General features: G+C 43.8%; 1 protein-coding gene across 8 annotated transcripts in view; it reads right to left on the bottom strand.

The window, feature by feature from the left end:
• Positions 1 to 6,854: 6,854 nt before the first annotated feature.
• Positions 6,855 to 20,427, bottom strand: part of LOC142035818 (ceramide synthase 4-like) — a 51,322-nt gene continuing 37,749 nt past the window's right edge. For all 8 annotated transcript variants that reach the window (XM_075038365.1, XM_075038359.1, XM_075038358.1 and 5 more), the window contains 6 exons: positions 19,080 to 19,130; positions 15,100 to 15,192; positions 14,096 to 14,224; positions 13,709 to 13,815; positions 13,130 to 13,286; positions 6,855 to 8,841 (listed from right to left, as the gene is read on the bottom strand). In XM_075038365.1, coding sequence (XP_074894466.1) covers positions 8,650 to 8,841; positions 13,130 to 13,286; positions 13,709 to 13,815; positions 14,096 to 14,224; positions 15,100 to 15,192; positions 19,080 to 19,130 — 729 coding nt within the window. In that variant the 3' untranslated portion in view covers positions 6,855 to 8,649. The remainder of the gene's footprint in view (positions 8,842 to 13,129; positions 13,287 to 13,708; positions 13,816 to 14,095; positions 14,225 to 15,099; positions 15,193 to 19,079; positions 19,131 to 20,427) is intronic.

The following is a 20,427-nucleotide window of genomic DNA, read 5'->3' on the forward strand; positions in this document are numbered from 1 at the left end:
GAAACAGACTCTTTGGCTTAGGTGTAATCCATTTTCACATCAACTTTAAATTTTATGTTCTACTATAAATTCTGAAAATGAAATCAGATACAATATATTACAAGGTGAAAAGTCACCCAACCCCTAAACTATCCCATTAAAATGTTAGTATTGTAACACTCTTATTTTCTGATTTTGAAAATGAAACCTCAACAAAATGAATATATCCCCATGGGAAGTTTCCATTTAGACTAAATTATAATTTCTGGTGGAAAAGTGTGCATTCGAAAGCATTTCAGTTGCTTTCAATTTTAGGAGCCTTCTCCCAGAGTAGACATTCAGTTAGCAAAATCTTTTAGGCACAGGAGCTATTTTGTATAATTCATGCAGCAAACACAGCCTGTATCAGTTGGCCAGGACTTATTTGTAGAAATGGTTTATCCTTCCCCAAAGCCCGACCATTTTATACTATACAACTGAAAACTAATTTGCCACTTAGTTAAGCTAGTGTCTTTCACGTCCAAGTCCTTTCATGAGGTGGCTGGCAATGACTGCCAGTATCTTCTGAAACTGCAAGTCAGTTAAATCTTCAGCAGTTGTAATTTATTATCTCATGAACCTTTGGGAAGGTTTTGAGATAACCACAGTTAGGTGTCATAACTTCAGCAGCTTGTTCAACCCCTCTTCTCCTGTTTACAGTGAGACTTTGGCTGGTAGGCCTTTTTTTTTTTCCTGGATAAATCATAGAGTAGTAGTAAAAGAATGGTCGAAATGGGAGAAGTGAAGAAAACATCTCCTGAAGTGACTTAACTGCCTGTAAACACTATAATGAAATTACTTCCATCTAGACATTGGATGATGCCTCAGGCAGACCACTGTGAAGCCATCTGTGAGCCTGTCTGGCCTCTCCCCCCAGGGTCCCATTCAGCCTCCCTGCTTTTAAGAGTCTGCCCAGCTCTTGGTGTTTTGCAGCAAGACCTGCATTACTCTTTGTTGTTTGCCAGATCCTCTGCTTCACTCCTGTCACTTTCCTCGGTGGCGCTTCTGGCATCTTTTATTTTCTGCAGGAAAGACACACAATTTAAATGAGCTGTAAAACCTATATCATATGGTATATATTAGAGGGGACTAGTCCTGTTTTCTTGCACAGCACTGGTGTGTTAACCTGACAGCTAAAATAAAATAACAGGTGTGATCATGTCCTTCAAGCCAGTGTTGAAATTGGCCCTGCATTATTGGGAGGTTGATGTAAACTGCCAGAGGTTGACTTTGTTACAGTTTCACCTAACTTTTGAACACCTTTTTTTGTCACCCTAATAATGTTCTTGTAATGTGACCTTCTGAAAATTAGTTAGTATTTATTCTAACTATTATATAGTTATTCTGCATATTTTCCTGTGCAGTTTATTACTGTCAAAGCTCTGAAAGTCAGCACGTATTTGTCCAGTGAACATATTGACTGATCTCCTCATTTTCAATCATCTACACACTTGATGAGAGTCTGCTCCATCATTTCCTCCAGAAAACCTGTTTTTTCTTTTAATTTAGCTTCAGTGAAGGGGTAGTTCAAGGTAAGCTGAAGACATAACACCAACACTGTTGTGGGTTTTTTCCCCAAAGCCTTCACAAATCTGCTCAGAGGCTACCAAGATGCCATCTGCTTAAGTTAGCAAGGCAAGCCAGGGAACTGGCATCTCTCATGACAAGGTTTCTTCCAATGATCCCTATACAAACTCTGGCATGCATCAAAAGCCTTTGGAATGCACTCAAAACTCAGAGGTGCAAATATGCAGTGTGCTATCTACCAGGCTTACCTGATTGCTCCTTCCGTACTCTACTTTGGACATACCAACAGGTTCCTATTCTCCCAAACTGCATAGTGAGAAGCTGTTAGGAAGTGAGGAGAAAGGACCATGGATAGTCCCATGTCACTAGGACACAGCTGCAAACTAGAAGCGAGCTGCTGCTCTGATCTGTGTGAGCAAAGGTGTCCACACAATTCCCAATGTGTGACTTCAGAAGAGCTCAGGCTGTTTGTTGGGCAGTTCTAGTTCTCCAACCCCTTCCCTGCAGCCATGCAGGAGTCACCAGGGAGCTCATGGTCTCTCAAGTAGTGGTGGCACAGAGGAAAAACTGAAATTTTGTCACAAAGCAATAGTATGTGCTGTGGGAAAGAGAGAGGGAGAGACAAATCACCAGGCACAAGACTAAAGAGGCCAAGTATCTTCAGACTTACAAGGGTCAAGTGTCTTTCTGGGCAACTACTTGGCTCATGTGTCCCAGGGCAGAGCTGAGCTGTGCTAGGACTGCACCATCAGGCTTCACGCTCTGCCCAGCTCTCGCAAAGAATGTCCCAGGTCCCAGAGGACCTGCAGAAACTCTGTATTAAAATCACTAACAATGCAATAGTCTTTGCAGACAGATTGGTTATCGGCAACCTGCAATGCTTCCCAGAAGAAGCAGGAACTAAGAGCATTTCTCCTAAAATAAGTCTGGAGAGAAGCAATGGACAAAAATTAAACCATAAGGGGATCTGGCCACCGGCACTTAGATAAGATTATAAATGAATTTTTTAACTGAAGTTAGGGGAGAGTTGATGGTACAGATAAGCAGTTGGGCAGGGCATTATTTTTGGCAGAAGTCACAGAAATCTCTTATCAGTTACGGGGACAGAAAGGAGGAAAGCACTGGTTTGGAAATGGAGAGCAGACAGAACAGAGAGCAGTTCAGCACAGGAGAGAAATGATGAACGCTAGTATGTGTCCTCCTCCACAAGTTATCTAAGACATGAAATCTAAGCCATATTGGAAGCTAGGAAACACTGTGGGATGTAGTGTGTATTTGCTCTGCTCTTGCCTTCCTAGACATCTGCTTCTTGCTGCTGATGCAGACAGGTGCTGATCTGGATGGACGGCTGGTCTGACCTGGGACATCTGTTATCTTCTTTGTCCTTATGTTATGATACACCAGGTTGAGATGTTGGGGCTTGACTTTTCACAGTGGAGACAACTGAAGTCATGGTTATTCTAGTTTCTTTCTCAGGAAAGGTGCCTCAAGCTTTTATTGCTTTTCTCTCTAAAAGGGAGCCATTTCACCACCAGAATCTGGGACTTGCTATGCAAAGTCAGCCTCACAGGCATCCAAACTAAAAGGCAGCAGGACCAAAATTCAAAACTCAGCATCTTTAGTGGTGGTAGGGAGCCAGGGCAGGAACAGAGGACAGCAATGCAGACTTGTCCCTATGTGTCTATAACATGTCAAATTTTAAAAATTCTGGGTTTAATAAACGAATTGTTTGGTTTTGAAAGAAAACAGAAACCTTAGACTATAATGCAAGTGTTGTGGAATGAGTTTCTGGGAAGTTAACTAGGATCAGCTTTTCCAGGTGACTTGGCAGTGGTAAAAAAAAGGAACAATTTCAGCATAGTTAAAGGGCTGGGAGTGTGGTCAGGTGTGTGGAGGCAAAAGCCCTTCTCCAAGACTGGTGCCTCCGCATGGCTTCTGGAGGTATCACTGCTGATACTCTCCCAGCATGTTGAGTATCCTACCTCCTGAATCTTTAGCTTGTACTCATGATTTTCTTGTTTTATTTCAAATGGATGGTGGGTCACCTTAAATTACTATGCCATTCTTTCTATATTAATTTTATCTTAATAGAGTTATAAGCAGGCCTTTCTTAGTCTGCTAAGAAAAATCTTGGGAAATTCTAACCAGTACAGTTTGCACCTGCATTCTCTTGTAGGACCCAGTGTTTGCAACAGAAGGAGGCCACTTCTTACACACTGGAAGAGTCACACCAGGTCTTGAGCAGGAGTAGAGGAGAAGAAGGATTACCCTCAGACTGTGGTGGGGATGGCATTAAGAGGATGGAGAAAGACAGTCCTAAAACATTTCCGCAATAGCTCATGAGAAGTCAGCTGCTGTGGCTGCATGTGAGCATGTCATCACAGCATGAGAGAACTCCAGGTGGGAGACAGTCCCTGCCTAGGAGAGGCAGTGAGTGTGTGGGAATAGACGGGCAGAGGCTGTGCTTCTAGATTAATTAATACAGTTAATTAATTAATATAGTTAAAACCCTAGGATTTTTTTCTTGGGTTCCTCAGTTCCACTTGGATTAATCTTTGAGCCCACCTGTAGTGTCGTTTTCCCTGCCTTTCCTCCCCTCAGCATGGAGGGTCATCTCTCCAGAAGCTCGAATAGTGCGTAACACCCATGTTCAGAGAACACTAAAACGTAACTCACATTAACGGGAAAATGACAAGCCAGAAGATGATGAAAACCACTAAAGACGCAGACCCAAAACTATTCTGAAGTGCTAACACTCAGCCCAGCAATTCAGGAGACCCTCTCACACGCTCCACATTGCTCTCCTCCATATTCAGTTTCTGCTGCGTTTTATCACTCAGTCCCTCAGTACCATAAACCCTTCTGCAACCGACTGCAATCAGTCTGCATCATCATCACGAGTAACTTTCATTATCAGCCAATTTTGCCACCTGCCTTTCCCTCCCCCTTTTTGGGGCACCTGCAACAATTCATAGCTGCAAAACCCCCCTGTTGTCTCTCACAGTAACCTCAGGTGGATTTCTCAGGTGGAGAGGGACCTTTCTGAATGCCTTTGCAAAACTGAGTAGGTAACAGGTTCTCTCGTCTGCATGTGCCCACTGACTCTTTGGGATAACTCCAGCAGAGTGAGACATAATTTCCTCATATACAACCCACAGGGACTCTTTCCTACAATATTATGTTCATATGCGTTACCACAAATTCCATAATTTATTACACTTTCTACCAGTCTGACCAGACTGGATGTCAGACTACAGATGACTGTAGCTCCTCACATTCGCACTTGGAACCTTCTTAAATTTTTCTGATGACAAGCTGATTTGAAACAAAAAACGGCATTCCACAGTTCAACTCCTTCTAGTATGAGTTTCCTCTTGACATTTGAGTGAATGCCACCCAGGTTTGAAGGTTTGTTATTATTCAGTTAGTCTGTTTGCTATGTAACATCTCACCCATCAGCTTCAGATGGATCCTCTTGGAAAGTAGCCTCAGCAAGATGTCAGGTATTGGACCCCCTCTGATCTTCTAAGCAGGGAAATCATATGTAAGGCAGCTCATTGAATTTTTTGGCTCTAGCCTGATCTTGTCTCAGTGTTCTTACTATATGCTTTGATTATCTATGACTCCTGCAGTCTTTCCAACGTTTCAGAGATTGGTATTGCCTTTCAAGTTGTTTCTCAAGATATTTCTTGGCCTGCTTTATTGCATGTTCACATTTATCTGCCAACGTTACAGGTCCTTTCCACTTACCTTGTTTAGACAGTACTTCAGCTTTTTGAACAATGCCTTGCTGCTTCTTAGGGACACCCTTACCTGCAGGCAGTGCCTGTTGTAAGCGTGTGTGAGTGTGTGAATGAGAAAAGCAATGTCTTTCAAAGTGTGGCCATCCAAGTAAACATTCCCTTGGGCGTACATGTCTAAATGATGCACATCCCTGATGTTTCGTGAGTGCGTGCAGGGGGAAGGGAACAACTGTGCCAAACTGCTCTTAAAACAAGATCCAAACCAGCACTAGATGTCCACATCTACTGGAGTCAGCAGATTCATGTCACCCATAATTTTGGGCTAGGATGGCCAGATGCCAGCCTGGGGACCACGTTGTGCCAGTCCTCAATTTGTCCACCACACAGCAGCCTGGGAGCACCAGTAAATGTTCTTTTTTTCATAGCTCACCTGGAGCTGGACACTTCATCTCCCACAGCTGCTTGATAACATTACGTGGTGCACACACTGTGTGATGCACGCCTCTTCTGTGCACATGGGGTGATAAAGATACAGGGGAAATAATAGATTCAGATTATGCTGTGCTACCCAGTGCTTCATCTGCTCTGCTGGGCTTTTCAGCAGACAAATGACAGTCTTGCCTGCAGGTTTTCTACAACAGCTTCTCTGTGCTGGGGGCTGTGATGCCCTTAGTATGGAGGGAGCTGATACACGAAATTAATAAATATTATCATAGCACTCATAAGCTTCCCAACACTGGAGCAGACGTAAAGAGAGAAGGTGGAGCAACGTGGGGAGAAGCTGATTACACACAGAGCTTCTTAAAGAAGCTGCCTTAGCAAGCTGATGGCAAGAAAACGAATTTGGCAGTTGATCTGCCCCAGTGACTCATCACTGTCATGCTCAGTTCCTCAGCTAAAAGCAGCACTCAGTAGTTCTTAATTGTCCAACAGCTCTCCTGAATGCTTGATGTATCCTTTCACAAGAACCACATTTGCCTCCTAATGAGCTTATCTCAAGCTTCAGGACTACAGCAAAGCCCTGAGGATAAGATTCAGCAGGCATCAACATATGTCTGCACTGGCTCCACAGTGAATTGTGCAGTCTCTGGGAGGCATTCTGCTCCTCGGGCGAGAGGTGCTGTGATTTTACAACAGGGATCTTTCCTAGCCTTCTAAAACCTCATGAGAAAGAATAGTCATTAATTTCTCTCCTCCCATCCTTGCAAGTCCAAAGCATCTCCCCGGTGCTGCAATCTTGGACTTGCCACTGCCCTGGCAATACCAAGTAACCTGGTCTGCCCCTAGGTCTAATGTAACAGTGCCCCAAAGCGTCCCTTGTTCCAGGGCCAAACACAGGGCTTTTACCTAGTAGGAGACAAATCAGGCAGCTGCAGTTCTCTGCTGGCATGGCCAAGTACAGCTGCATGTTCTGGGTATGCAACATCCTCTCATGCACACTGCATGTGTATCGACCTTGGCAATGGCACCCATATGTGTCTCCCTCATCACAATTCCACGTATAAGGTGCAATTAGTCAGGTTACCTCCTGCTAGTTAAAGAAGTAGAAAAGAGCCCAGACAATCAAACCTTTCAAAAGTAATTTATAAAGAACGTTTACATTCAGTAGTACAAAATGATATATTACCACCGCACCTGAACACATCACCTGCAGAGGAGTGGCAAGATCGTAGATTCAGATTAAAGGAACATGACAGTAGACAGAACATGTACTTCCATCTTCAAAATAGCTCAAGGTTTCAGAGACAAACTATCTTCAGCAAATACAAATTTAAATGATGATGCAAGAACAGATGCTCTCCTCCCAGAGCATGTTACTGCCATGGAATCACCCACGCTGGAACCACTTTTTCCCATCTGAAATTATGCAATGTATTTTGATTGAAACCTAAGATAAGCACATACAAGCTCAGACCAAAGCACTCTCAGTCACATCTCAGGTCAACTGAGTGGATTGCTGAAAACCATCTTGTCCTTCTATGCTGTCACTTGCCTTTTAATTTTAAACATGTGCACCACCTCTTCAAAGGCATTTCCTTGGTCCATGTACCCCCCCAGTTAGCACTGGCCCTTATTGGGCACATATAGGGAAGTGTCTGCATGGCCTTGGCAGTCTAAGTCCCTGCACTCATTACAGTGAATTTGTTAATACTTCAGTTTCATAGATTAATTGACCTGTAAAACAGAAATTCATGTCATACTAATTTAACTCTTTTAAGGGATTACAGAATCCAAAGTCTAAGACTACACAGGGTATAAGATACAGGACACCTAAACAAACTGAATCAGAACTGCATCATGACTTCATGGACTACTGCTTTAAACTTGATATTATTGATACATCTAGCCAAAGGCCCACTAGAGTTAGAAGGCCACATTAAAGCATTATTCCATAAGGTTCAGCAGATCTTCTCTGGGTCCTTTTTCCTCTGAGGATGGCGGAAATGCATTCCCTTCTTGCCACAAGCTGACTCTGTAAACATCTCCCACTGTGCCAATCACACTAGGTGAAAACATGAGCACTTAATCAGTGTAGTCTTCTAGATTATCTAGTTTCTTTCCACTTTTCTTCTGAGTGTGTTTCCTTCCAAGACAGGTTTAAAGGATTACCTGACAGTTGAGACACAGCTATCTGGATTTTCCAGCTCTTTCAACTATGATTTGGGTGGGTACTCTCTCTCCAGTCTGGGCTTTGGAGTTCCCACCTTTGTGGCAATAACGCTGACAATAGAAGGGACTGAGATCCATACCATTACAAAACTGGTCATGTGGTGCACAGCAGCATTTCCTTTGAGAAGAAAATGTTTTCTCCTGTGTCTTTCCAAAGCTGTCATTCCACTATGCTTAATTTTAATTTTCTGAGTGTGTATGGGGCACCTGTCTTCTCAAAAGAGGTGTCCCCGTATTAAGATTTGGAGTCTCACACTTACTTGTTAGCCATAACCATTAGTGGCAATGGGCCAGGGCCTCCAGAGGTTGAACAAGGCTAAACAGATTCCTATCAAACAACATTAGGTGGTTAAGACTTGACATTGCCAGAGTTTATCCACCTTTTTTTTTTTTTTAAAGTATGTTTCAAGATTAACACATTTAACAACAAGTATGGTACAGTCTACAAGTCAAACCACTTTGATCCCTTTCTATCTGCTTCAAGGCTACAACCTATAGTAAGCTTTTATTGAAGAAAGACCAAAAACTTCCTTCAAATATCACTGACTATCAACACTTTGTTTATGGGAAGCAGGAATTCAGCTATGATACTGCAATTACACTCCATTTTATCTACACAATGAGCAAAACTCTTTCTAAAGACAGTGGACTGGGTTCATTAAAGACCATATCAGAAGCACATGAACAGTAGCTATCTTTCCTTGACATGGCCATTGGTGAGATGGGTTCTGTTTTTCAGTGGCTCAGACCCATTCCTCTGGATATAATTGTTGCTTGTGACGTTGCTGAAATATGTGATCCCATTTTGCTCCTTTTCCCTAATCTTTTCTCTTTCTTCATCCTTGTCACTTTCTTCTGTGTCACTTCTCATGTCCTTTTCCATCTACAGAAACATGTAAATGAGAAAGAATAAAAACATAGAAGTCTGCACAAGAAGCAGTGCTAGCTGAGCCACAGGCTAAACATTCATCTGCTACTTCAGCCACTTCCCTTTGGCACACAGTTCTACTGTGTCCTTTCAGCTTTTACATGACCTTTGGAAACAGATTCTCTCTGTCTCTTTGATTTCAGTCTCAGTGGAATCCTAGCTGTGATCCTGATAAAAATTAGGAATTATTGTACAGGTTGAGAAGCAGCAGCAAACCACAGATGCCCAGGACTGAGGACAACCGTGTAAGACTGAGGAGATCCATGTTGCTGCTTTGGACATCAGCATGTGGAAGAAGGATGGGGGGAGGCAGTTAATCAAGCTCTTTTACATTTTCCAAAAGGGACAAGGAAATAGCTTCTGACCACGCTTGGCCTGGGTGGCTGTAGGTTGAGCACACTGCTTTGGACAGTTTGAAAGCATATGCTTTCAAACAAACCAATAGCTTAACACAAAACCACTCAATTCTGATTATATTCAGTTTTATGTTCAGATTTTTCCCTTGCTATTGACAGAGAGATATGTACTCCACTTTTCTAAATATTTAATTCATGGCCTTAAAAGGAAGACAAAGAAGAAACAATGTGATAAAATGACAGTTTAGAAAAGCAGCCTAGCATTGCTGGCTTCCCAGGCTGTTTCTGCTCTACAATACAAGATGCCAAAATTGGGGACAAATCAACGGTGTCACACTCCTTGTTGGAAAGAGTGCTCTGAGGGAAAGCAGCAAACCCATTCTGTGACCTGAGCTTTGGAAACTGCTCAGGGGCATGTCAGTTGCTGCATAAACACCTGTAGACTCCCATTTACTCTGTCTGTTCTTCTGGGGATATCTCTTGGATCATATTAAGAAGTCTATTTGATCTGATGCTCTTTCTAGAGATCACTACACCCAAATGCAGACAGGATTTGTTAGAATCCAAACTTGCACTGAATTCAAACTGCCTCCAAGGACAATATAGGTAGCTGCATGAATTACAATGATGTATTTCAGGCTGCCTGTATGAGGGAATGAAACTTGTACTTCAGGATCTAGGCTCAGTTCTAATTACTGAGCATTAGGGGAGATCATGTGAGAAGGTGGTGCAGATGATCCTGTAGCCAGAGAGGAAAACTGGAGATCAGAAAGGCCTATGAGAAGAATGTGAACTGACTGGAGCAAGAATTTCATGGCTCTCAAAAAGGGTAGAATGTCCTATATTCTTGCTGATACTGCTTTGGGCTACTAAATATCATTATTGAAACTGATCATTCAGGATTATTTTTCTTTGCTATTCACTGCTCAATATGGAAAGCTCTCAAATATATTTTTGCATCAAATGTGGCAGATGATTTTTAGATAAAATAGGAAAAATTCTAGATACGCTTCAGTATTTTTTTCCCTGATCGTTCATTTATTTCTAATAAGGCTATTTATTACCTCATCATTTTACACTGTAATAACTGCAATGGTAATTCAGCCCACACTAGAATTAGGAAAAAAATAAAAGGGTGTCTTCAGTTGCGTCTTCATTTTCTGCCCTGTGAAGTTTCTGCTTCCTAATTTGCAAGAAATTTACTCTGTGCTACCTTAAGGGAAGGCAGATAAAGAAAATGGTGACAATATGGATGAAGACAAGCCTTTAATGCTTGTTCTCAGTTCCCGTAAGACAGAATTCCCCAGTTGGATACTAATAAAACAATTCACCCTGGGCGATAAGGTCAACTCCCACAAGGCACTGACTTGTTACTCCTGGACTGTGTCCTTGGCATGTGGCCAATCTAATGCCGTTAGGTCATGTCTTTGATTTTGTTTATACAGCTGCATCTCAGACATTTATCTAGGGTTGCTCTACAACTGATAGAGATGAACAGCACTACCTGGGTGCAATCTTGAATGGATTATGCTTTGGGCATGCCTGTTTACCACTACTGCTATGAAGAGTCCAGACAGCTAGTTTAGACAGAAATATCTACTCTGTAGACATCTACAGCACTGTAAGACAATCCATACAAAACATGTCTCCCGGGCAGGGACTGGGAGAATGAAGAACCATCCACTGTAGGAGAAGATCAGGTTCAAGTCCATTTAAGAAACCTGAAGGTGCACAAATCCATGAGACCTGATGAGATGCATCTGCGGGTCCTGAGAGAACTGGCAGGTGAAGTGGCTAAGCCACTATCCATCATATTTGAGAAGTTGTGGCAGTCTGGGGAAGTTCCCACTGACTGGAAAAGGGGAAACATAACCCCCATTTTTAAAAAGGGGAAAAAAGGAAGACCTGGGGAGCTACAGGCCAGTCAGTCTCACCTCTGTGTCCAGCAAGATCATGGAGCAGATCCTCCTGAAAACTATGCTAAGGCACATGGAAAACAAGGAGGTGACTGGTCACAGCCAACATGGCTTCACTAAGGGCAAATAATGCCTGACAAATTTGGTGGCCACCTACGATGGGGTTACAGCATTGGTGGATAAGGGAAGAGCAATGGATGTCATCTACCTGGACTTGTCCAAAGCATTTGACACTGTCCTGCACAACATCCTCGTCCCTAAATTGGAGAGACATGAATTTGACAGATGGGCCACTGGGTGGATAAGGAATTGGCTGGATGGTCGCACTCAAAGAGTTGCAGTCAATGGCTCAATGTCCAAATGGAGAGCAAGAAAAAAAAAAGAAAGCTGGAGAGGGACTTTTTTATGTAAGGTCATGTAGTGATAGGACGAGAGATAATGGCTTTAAACTGAAGAAGGGCACATTTAGATTAGATGCAAGGAAGATGTTCTTCACTGTGAGGGTGGTGAGGCACTGGAACAGGTTGCCCAGAGAGGCTGTGGATGCTCCATCCCTCGAAGTGTTCCAAGTCCAGGTTGGATGGGGCTTTGAGCAACCTGGTCCAGTGGAAACTGACCCTGCCCATGGCAAGGGGGTTGGAACTAGATGATCTTTAATGTCCCTTCCAACCCAAACCATTCTATGATTCTGTGATTAATGATCTGGATGATGGGGCAGAGTGTACCCTAAGCAAGTTTGCTGAAGACACAAAACTGGGAGGAGTGGCTGATATGCCAGAGGATTGTGCTGCCATCCAGAGGGACCTTGACAGGCTGTGGGCTGACAGGAACCTTGTGAAGTTCAACATGGAGAAGTGTGAAGTCGTGGACCTGTGGAGGAACAACCCTAGGCACCAGTAAATGCTGGGGGCTGAGCCAGCAATGTGCCCTTGCCCTTCCAGGCCTGCATTAGGAGGACTGTTGTGAGCAGGTTGAGGGAGGTGATCTTTCCCCTCTGCTCAGCACTGGTAAGGCCACACCTGGAGTGCTGTGTCCAGTTCTGGGCTTCTCAGTACAAGAGAGACATGGACATACTGGAGACAGTCCAGTGAAGGACTGCAAAGATGATGAAAGGACTGGACCACCTCACATAGGAGGAAAGGCTGAGAGAGCTGGGACTGTTCAGCCTGGAGAAGGGAAGGCTCAGGGAGATGTTATCAATGTATATTAATACCTGAAGGGAAGGTGTAAAGAAGACAGAGCCAGGCTCTTCTCAGTAGTGCCCAGTGACAGGACAAGTGGCAATGGGCACAAACTGAAACACAGGAGGCTCCCCCTGAACATCAGGAAACACTTTTTTACCGAGGGTGACCAAACACTGGCACAGGGTGCCCAGAGAGGTTGTGGAGTCTCCGTCCTTGGAGATATTCCAAAGCTGTCTGGATGTGGTCCTGGGCAACCTACTCTAGGTGACCTTGCTTGAGCCTGGGGATATGGACAAGACTTCCAGAGGTACCTTCCAACCTCAGCCATTCTGTGATTCTGTGATCTCAGTAACATTGTAATTAAAAATCCTGTACTATAACAGAAGTGCTTTTGCACTGGCCTCACCAATCACGACAACTTTCCCTGCCTTGATATCTTAGTTTTGTTACAAATGCAAAGCATACTGGCCTAAGTGTTGGGATCCTTACTCAGATGTCATTGGCTTTGTTCATGGAAATCTTCCCTGGAGTCCAATCCATATTTTTCTTGAATACAAGCATCAGAAGCGGACCCAATATTGTAGTGACTCATAAAAACTTCACCTTTTTTTGGTCAACTTTCCCTAATAATAGTGAGTTTCCTTTCAACCCACTGCTAGGAATGTACATGTATAATTTCACTAGGGCAAGAAGGAATCCATCCCAGATGAACTCCTGTCCGCCCAAGCGGCCTAGGTGGACCCTCCCTCCCCATGTAATGTACAGGGGAATAAAAACCGATCCATACCGTGCCCTGGAGGATGAACTTGTAGACCATGTGAATAATTAGGCAGGACCAGAAGACATGGAGCAGCTGCAGAATTATCAGGAGACCATTCATGAAGTAGTATCCAAAGAAAGGTTGGAATATCTCCATGGAGTAATAGTAGGTGTTATAGAGCACTCTGCAAGAGAGAGGGAATTGCAGTGGAGGGAAAGCTTGTTGTTAGTAGGGCTGTAATTAAGCCCCAGAAAGCTCTAGTCATAGAGGAAGCTTAAGGTCAGTCACCTCCTTCTTATATATAACACATGTGAGCCAACTCTCAGGTCCCCACCAGAAATAAGCAGGATAGAGCCACAGGCCGAGGACTTCTCCTCTGCAGTATACTTCAGGACTTTAAAACTACTCTATGAATTCCAAGGCAGACCACCTTAGTTTACCCCAAGCCAGGTGCAACAGCCATGTGGCACTGTAGCCTATGCAAAGGGCTGGGACATATGCTCAAGGATTGAAAAGCAAAGGCTGCAGCAAAAGATTCAGCACCCATCTGAATTATCCTGTCTCAGACAGCAGCTTTTCCATTTCCCTTGACTGCAGCAGACTTACGTGTAGGGGAAAATGACCAGGCGGCTGATGAGGAAAACAGCTGAGAAGATCATAAAGAGGCTGTCACAAGTTTTTTTCCACTTCATGTAATTGAATATCTTAGTTGGCTGGAAGAAGAAAGAACAATAAAACAGCAGGCCAAGACAGTGCATCTGCACATGCTCCAGGAGGCTAATGAGCCAGATACAATACAATCTGCATGCAGGTAATCATGCCTCTTCCTGGGTCCCTGCAGGGCACCCTGGGCTGGGTCAGGACATCAGTATTGAGTTATCTGTGAAACACCATAATGCTTGGCCCATACTGTGCTAGATCAAAAGACACCCTTTGGCTGAAGAGCACCACTGCTAACTAGGCTTTGCCTAGCATTTAAGTTGTGGCGCTCACCTCTAGGAAGCAATCAGAAGCATCGTGAATCACCATCACCAGTGTCCCAATGCGGATGTAATTGGCACAGTAGGAGAAACTGATCAGGAAGATGGTTGCAGCATGATGGACTATCTGCTCCTTGAAATCCTGATGAGAAAGGGGACAGCAGAGAATAAAAACATAATGCACCTTCTGCCCTGGTTAAAGCATGCCTCCTGCAGGTAGCAATGAAATCGCTCTACCCAATGACTTAAGAAACCTCCCACTATATGGTCTTAGCCATATAACTGTTTTACCAAACACATTCTAGAAATGCAGGCAACCAAGAGAAGCTGGAATGAAGAGTTTATACTGGAAACTGACGATCTCACAACAAAGAACACTCTTTCCCTCCAGTCCACCAGTAATGGTCTGATGATGGTGCAAATCAGAATACAGAATAATAAAAGCCAATGATTCAGTAGAGACAAATTCAACATAAAGAGCACTTCCTTTCTGTCACAAAGCAGTGCCCATATCCATCTCTGCTCTGTGCCCCTGTGCATGCCTACCTGTTTGCACAATCATCTCATACCCTCAGGCTCGCTGATGGAGACTCACAACCACCCTTTCCTTGTAAGTGTGTATTTGGAGCCTCAATGCACATGTATGCCTATGTAATCACGCAGCACCCTGTCTATCGGGGCACTGGCACCTAGGAACACATGCAGCTTAACTGGCAGAGAATCATCTCTTTTCCTGTCTCTATGTTCAGTGCAGCTTAGAAGAGTCCCAGAAGAGCAATTTTGAAGTTTGGATTGAGAACTCTGCAGTAGTTTGCACCTTTCTGTTAGGTTTGTGTTCTCCACTTCCCAGAGGAGAGGGAAGCCAGTGGCTGGGGATGGAAATTCCTGGGAATGAGCAAGGGCAGAATCCCCCAAAACCTCAGACTAGCACTACACATGTGCTCTCGGAGATCACTCTCCTGAGCGATCAGCTTGGGTCCTGTTTGTGCTTGATTCTTCTTTGAGGCTGCCACTCACCTTCCTCTTCACATCAAAAGGCAGGGTGAAGACCAGTGACCAGTAGAAGGAGAGCTCCAGCAGGTAGTACCAGAACAGGGAGGGTTGGAGAGGCTGTGAGAGGGGGAGAGACAGTGAAATACCCATCAGGTAAAGTAGAGCAAGGGCTGGAAGTGAAGACTGCTTCCTAGGCAAAAGAATACCAGACAACCAAACCAACAAAACTGGTTCTTGGAGCTTCAGGAGGAAATACTTCAATTGAACTACATGGTTACTTATTAAATCTCATCTGTGCTGAAGCAAATGCAAATAGCAGGGGAAATTCCACTTTGATGCACCATGTGGAACATTTAGGGAATCACCCGGAAGATCCAGAATATTTTCAGCATTTCTTCAGCACTGTGCAGATTCCTGAGCAGTCAGTATAGAGTTTTAAAAGCTATGTAAACCATTCCATTATGGTGAAATAGCTAAGTAGTAGCTGAATAAATCATACCCTTTTTAGGATTCAAGGAGATGCTTCAGACACATTGTACCCCTCACAGATTTTTCAGTTGAATCAAACTAATGGGGGAAAGTGCAATCTCAGTGTGAACGGTAATTTGCATTCTTCTGGGTAATTTTTCTGGGGTTTTACAGCTGGAAAACTAAAAGCTTAGACCCCCTTAGCAAGATATATGCTATTTAACAAGTAATTTTTCACTGCTGTGGCACTATATGGCCTCCTTAAACCTGAACCTAGTCAATAAAAAAAAATTCCTATGACTAAAGGGGCTTTGCAACTAGCGTTTCCAAAGAATCATGGAGTATGGTGCTCCCAAATACCAATTTATTTGGGCTTTCTCTACCCAAAGTGTTGATTTATGGCCTTCATAGATTTTAGTTTGTTTTCCTTTGTGGCACCAGTGATTGGCCACAAGAGGAAGCACAGCTGGATGCACTGGTGCTACCAGGGGAGATAGTAACATCTCCCAGGCTGGTACATGCTGTTCACACTCTGCAGGTTATCCAAACAGGAGCTCTGGATCAGAAGGGATTTTTTTTTTCCCAAAGATCAGATTATCTGGGAAAACTGGCATTTCTTTTGTCACTGTCTTTAGCACAGGACATGGTCTGTTTAGTAGAAATTGTATTTAATACATTCTTTGTTACTGCCAATACACAGGTTTGTCCTTGACCTTTCTTGCTCTTTGCCAGTGGGACATGACTGGGTCTGGTTTTGGTCTTTTCTGTTTGTTACAGATGTTGAAAAGTGTGTGTATGGGGTTTATGTGGCAAGGTTTTGGTAGGGGGGTGGAGGAGCGGTGCTGCAGGGGTGGCTTCTGTGAGAAGATGCCAGAAGCTGCCCCATGCCTGACAGAGCCAGTTCCAGACAGCTCCAAGACGGACCTGCCGCTGGCCAAAGCTGAGCCCATCAGCGACGGTGGTAGCACCTCTGTGATAACATATTTAAGAAGGGGTAAAAACCGCTCCACACCAGCAGCTGGTAGACAGGAGTGAGAATATGTGAGAGAAACAACTCTGTAGACTCCCAGGTCAGTGAAGAAGGAGGAGGACGAGGTGCTCCAGGTGCTGGAGCAGATTCCCCTGCAGCCTGTGGAGGACCTGAGCAGGTTGATGTGTCCGAAGAAGGCTGTGACCCCATGGAGAGCCCACACTGGAGCAGGCTCCTAGCAGGACCCATGGCCCCATGGGGGGACCCATGCCAGAGCTTCCTGAAGGACTGTTCCCTATGGGAAGGACCCATGGTGGAGAAGTTCATGGAGGACTGTCTCCTGTGGGTGGGACCCCACGCTGGAGCAGGGAAGAGTGTAAGGAAGATGGACTGGCAAAGACAATGTGTGATGAACTGACCGCAACCCCTGTTCCCTGTCCCCCTGTGTGGCTCTGGGCGAGAAGTAGAGAAGTCAGGAGTGAAGCTGAGCCCAGGAAAAAGGGAGGGGTGGGGGAAAGGTGTTTTTAGATTTGTTCTTATTTCTCACAATCCTACTCTGATTTGATTGGCAATAAATTAAATTAATTTCCCCAAGACAAACCTGGTTTGTCCGTGATGGTAATGGGTAAGTGATCTTCCTGTCCTTATCTCGACCCACAAGCCTTTCGTTGTATTTTCTCTCCCCTGTCCAGTTGAGGAGAGGGGAGACAGAGCGGGTTGGTGGGCACCTGGTGGCCAGCCAGGGTCAACCCACCCCGGTGTGCTGTTATGATGACTTGGATTGTTTTTGAAAAGACATGGACTCCAAATGTACAGAATGGGAGGCAAGGACCCAAGTGATCCTTTTAGTCTTACATTCCTATTCAAGCACCACCTGTTTGTATGGTTTGGCTTTCACACTGAACTCCAGATTTGCCCCTAAAATTTCTGCCTTTGAGTGACAGTGGATTATTTGGAGACTTGGCTTGAAAGATACTACCTTATTCATCACTCACTGGTTCCATTACGTTTCCTGTGGCTCACACTGTTAAAATTGTGCATTACATTTCCCTTTATGGGTCTGCAACCTCAATATACCGTCATGAGGTCTTGCTCTAACTTTGACTGCCAGACCAAAAAGTCCTGGAACATAGGCAGTCTTCACTTTGTCTTGGTACTGGGATCAAGTTTCCTTCAGCCTCCTCTTCAGTTAATGAAAGATTTTATTTCCTACCCAGGAAATTCTAGTACTGTAAAATCCTGTGCATGGTAGCTTCCTGCATGATAATACAGATTACTATCCTGCTAGAAACACTTACCAGCTGCTCTCATAGGATAGAGGAACCTCTTCCAAAGTTGGAATCAGATTTTTCACTTTAATAAAATTTAGCTCTCTTTACTATGTCTGCTCTGACATCCACAGCAGTGGGATATAGGAAGGCTCCTGCTACAGAACAGGCAATAGTCATCTTCTCTAGAGAATTCAGAGCACATAAAAACATAAGGGGAAAGGCAAAGCAGGCAATAGCTCCTGTGCTCAGTGGGTGAAGCTCCTTTCTAACTCTTCCAACTTCTCAAGCTATGGGAGTAGGCATAACAAGGAAGGCAGCTGGTCAAAAAAGTACCTGGCTTTTCATTGCTACCTTTGCTCCTTGTGTTGAGGAACAAAGAGCAAATTTTGTGCCTAGCTGGCAACTTTCATTGAGGTAATTCTGGTCTGGGCTATCTTTGCTCCTTGGCTTGAGGAACAAAGAGCAAATTTTGTGCCTAGCTGGCAACTTTCATTGAGGTAATTCTGGTCTGGGCTATCTTTGCTCTTTGTGTTGAGGAACAAGGAGCAAATTTTCTGCCTAGCCAGCAATCTTCATTGAGGTAATTCTGGTCTGGGCTATCTTTGCTCCTTGTGTTGAGGAACAAGGATAAAATTTTCTGCCTAGCTGGCAGTTTTCATTGAGGTTATTCTGGGCTGGGCTGATAAGAGATGTAGGCTTTCCAACCCACTGGACAGCTTCTCGTAGTACTGTTGTGAAAAAACTCAGAATATACAGTTTTACAATGTAAGACAGCATTCTCTAAACTTAATGGGAATGATGCTGTATTGCTACTGGCTATACTGCCAGTTCCACTGAGAAACTCCTTGGGGAGCACCGTGGACATGATTCTTCAGTAAAGCTGAAAGTACACAGCATACCATTCAGAGCATGTCCTCTGCTCTACATACTCTCCACTGAAGTCTTCACTTCCCCTCAGGCAACATGTTCTTCTCTGGCCTCAGTCTCTTCTACAAACTAAACAACCTTGGAGCATTCCCATTTTTCAGTTTCTTGGCTCACCTGGTCAGAACTCTCACTTTCCCTTTACTTCTGCAGTCTCCTCCTGCTTTCCTGACTCATCCTCTATTGGGCTTGGATTACACCAGATACAAAGACATTCTCCCTTGACAAGGGTCTGGCTTTAAATTCTTAGGGCTCTCGAGTCTGAATTTAATTCAGTGCCCTCTTTTGTCACTAATATAACCTGATTTTCCAAAGATATTGAAAGACAATGCATGATTTATAACAGCAATTTTCCCTCTTGTATGACTCACCTGTTGTGGATATCCTGTCCAGCACTCTCTGTGGTCCCAAAGCCAAGGCTTCTGGAAAGAAAATGCAACACGAATGTGAGAGGAATTCTCTTACCAACTGTCTAACTCCTTTTGTTTGTTACTACTACAGACTTTGTTGTGCTTTATTGCAAGCAGAGCTGGTCGCAGTGTCTGGAATTCAGTTGCCAAGAGATTTCCACTGCAAGAACTTGCAGTTGCTTGTGACATTGTCAATTTGTGGCTACTGCACTGAAATTTCACATGCTGTTTAGCCCATTTCTAAATAAAATAGCTCATGGAAGAGTTCTACCAACTTGCTGCAGCCTTCTACAAGTTTGGGTGGTGGTGGTTATGTTTTGAATATATTAAAATATTCTTACAACTATTTCATTAAGAATCTCTGTGGTTTGGACAACAACACTTAAGCATGGTAAGGCAGCTGAAAACTTGTGTGTCAGGAACATGGTTTGTCCTCTAATGGTGAGGATCATGCTGCAGCCTGTTAAGTAATGAACCTCTGAAAAGATCCTATTTTGTTTACACTTCACAGAAAATTGGTAGTTTAGAACTTGGCAGCTTAGAAACTTTCATAGAAACATGGCAACTGAAGTCCCCAAAAGTTCGTCCTGCATGGAACATGCTCTGACCCTTTGCTGTGCCCAGATTTGATCAGAGCAAGCACGTCCTACGCATACAGTGATGGAACATACTATATGCCACGTCTGCAAGGGTGATTTTCTGTAACAGTTCTACAAGGCTCCAGATATCAGAGCTAAAAGCAAGAAGGCAACATTTCTTCTTCTTTCATTGAGCACCTGCTGGTGCATGAGCAATCTGGAAGGGAAGCAGGAAGCAGTGTTTATTTATGAGCAGTGCTAATTAGGAGTAGACACAGCCTTCTGTTGGCAGGGTTTGGGGCTGGGAGTAGGATTTACAGCAAATATAGAGGTACAGAACCAGGAGAGACGTGTGATATAGAATCAGAGAGGACAAAGCAAAAAACTCTGAAACAACTATAGCACACCATGTTACCTAAACTAGAAAGGAACCCCAGATCCCTGCATTTCATCATTACTCTACTCCCAGCAAATAAAGCTGTTTTCTGGTGGCCTACTGTGAGATAACTTTCTATTGCTACCTGCTGTTTCACTGACTCATGGGGCAGAGGTTTTTGCCATAAGCCTAAAGCTACTAATACAGAATTTAAACACTTGCTTTTTTCCTAAAGAAGGGTGTTTCACAAAAACAAATGCATATTAAAATACTACTCAAATTACAAAGTAAACATGCAAAGTCAGGAAATGTCACATGCAAATAAGCCCTGTCACATTAATTCTTTGTCCTTCTT

Source organism: Buteo buteo, chromosome 10, assembly GCF_964188355.1.
Source record: "Buteo buteo chromosome 10, bButBut1.hap1.1, whole genome shotgun sequence".
Lineage (NCBI taxonomy): Eukaryota > Metazoa > Chordata > Aves > Accipitriformes > Accipitridae > Buteo > Buteo buteo.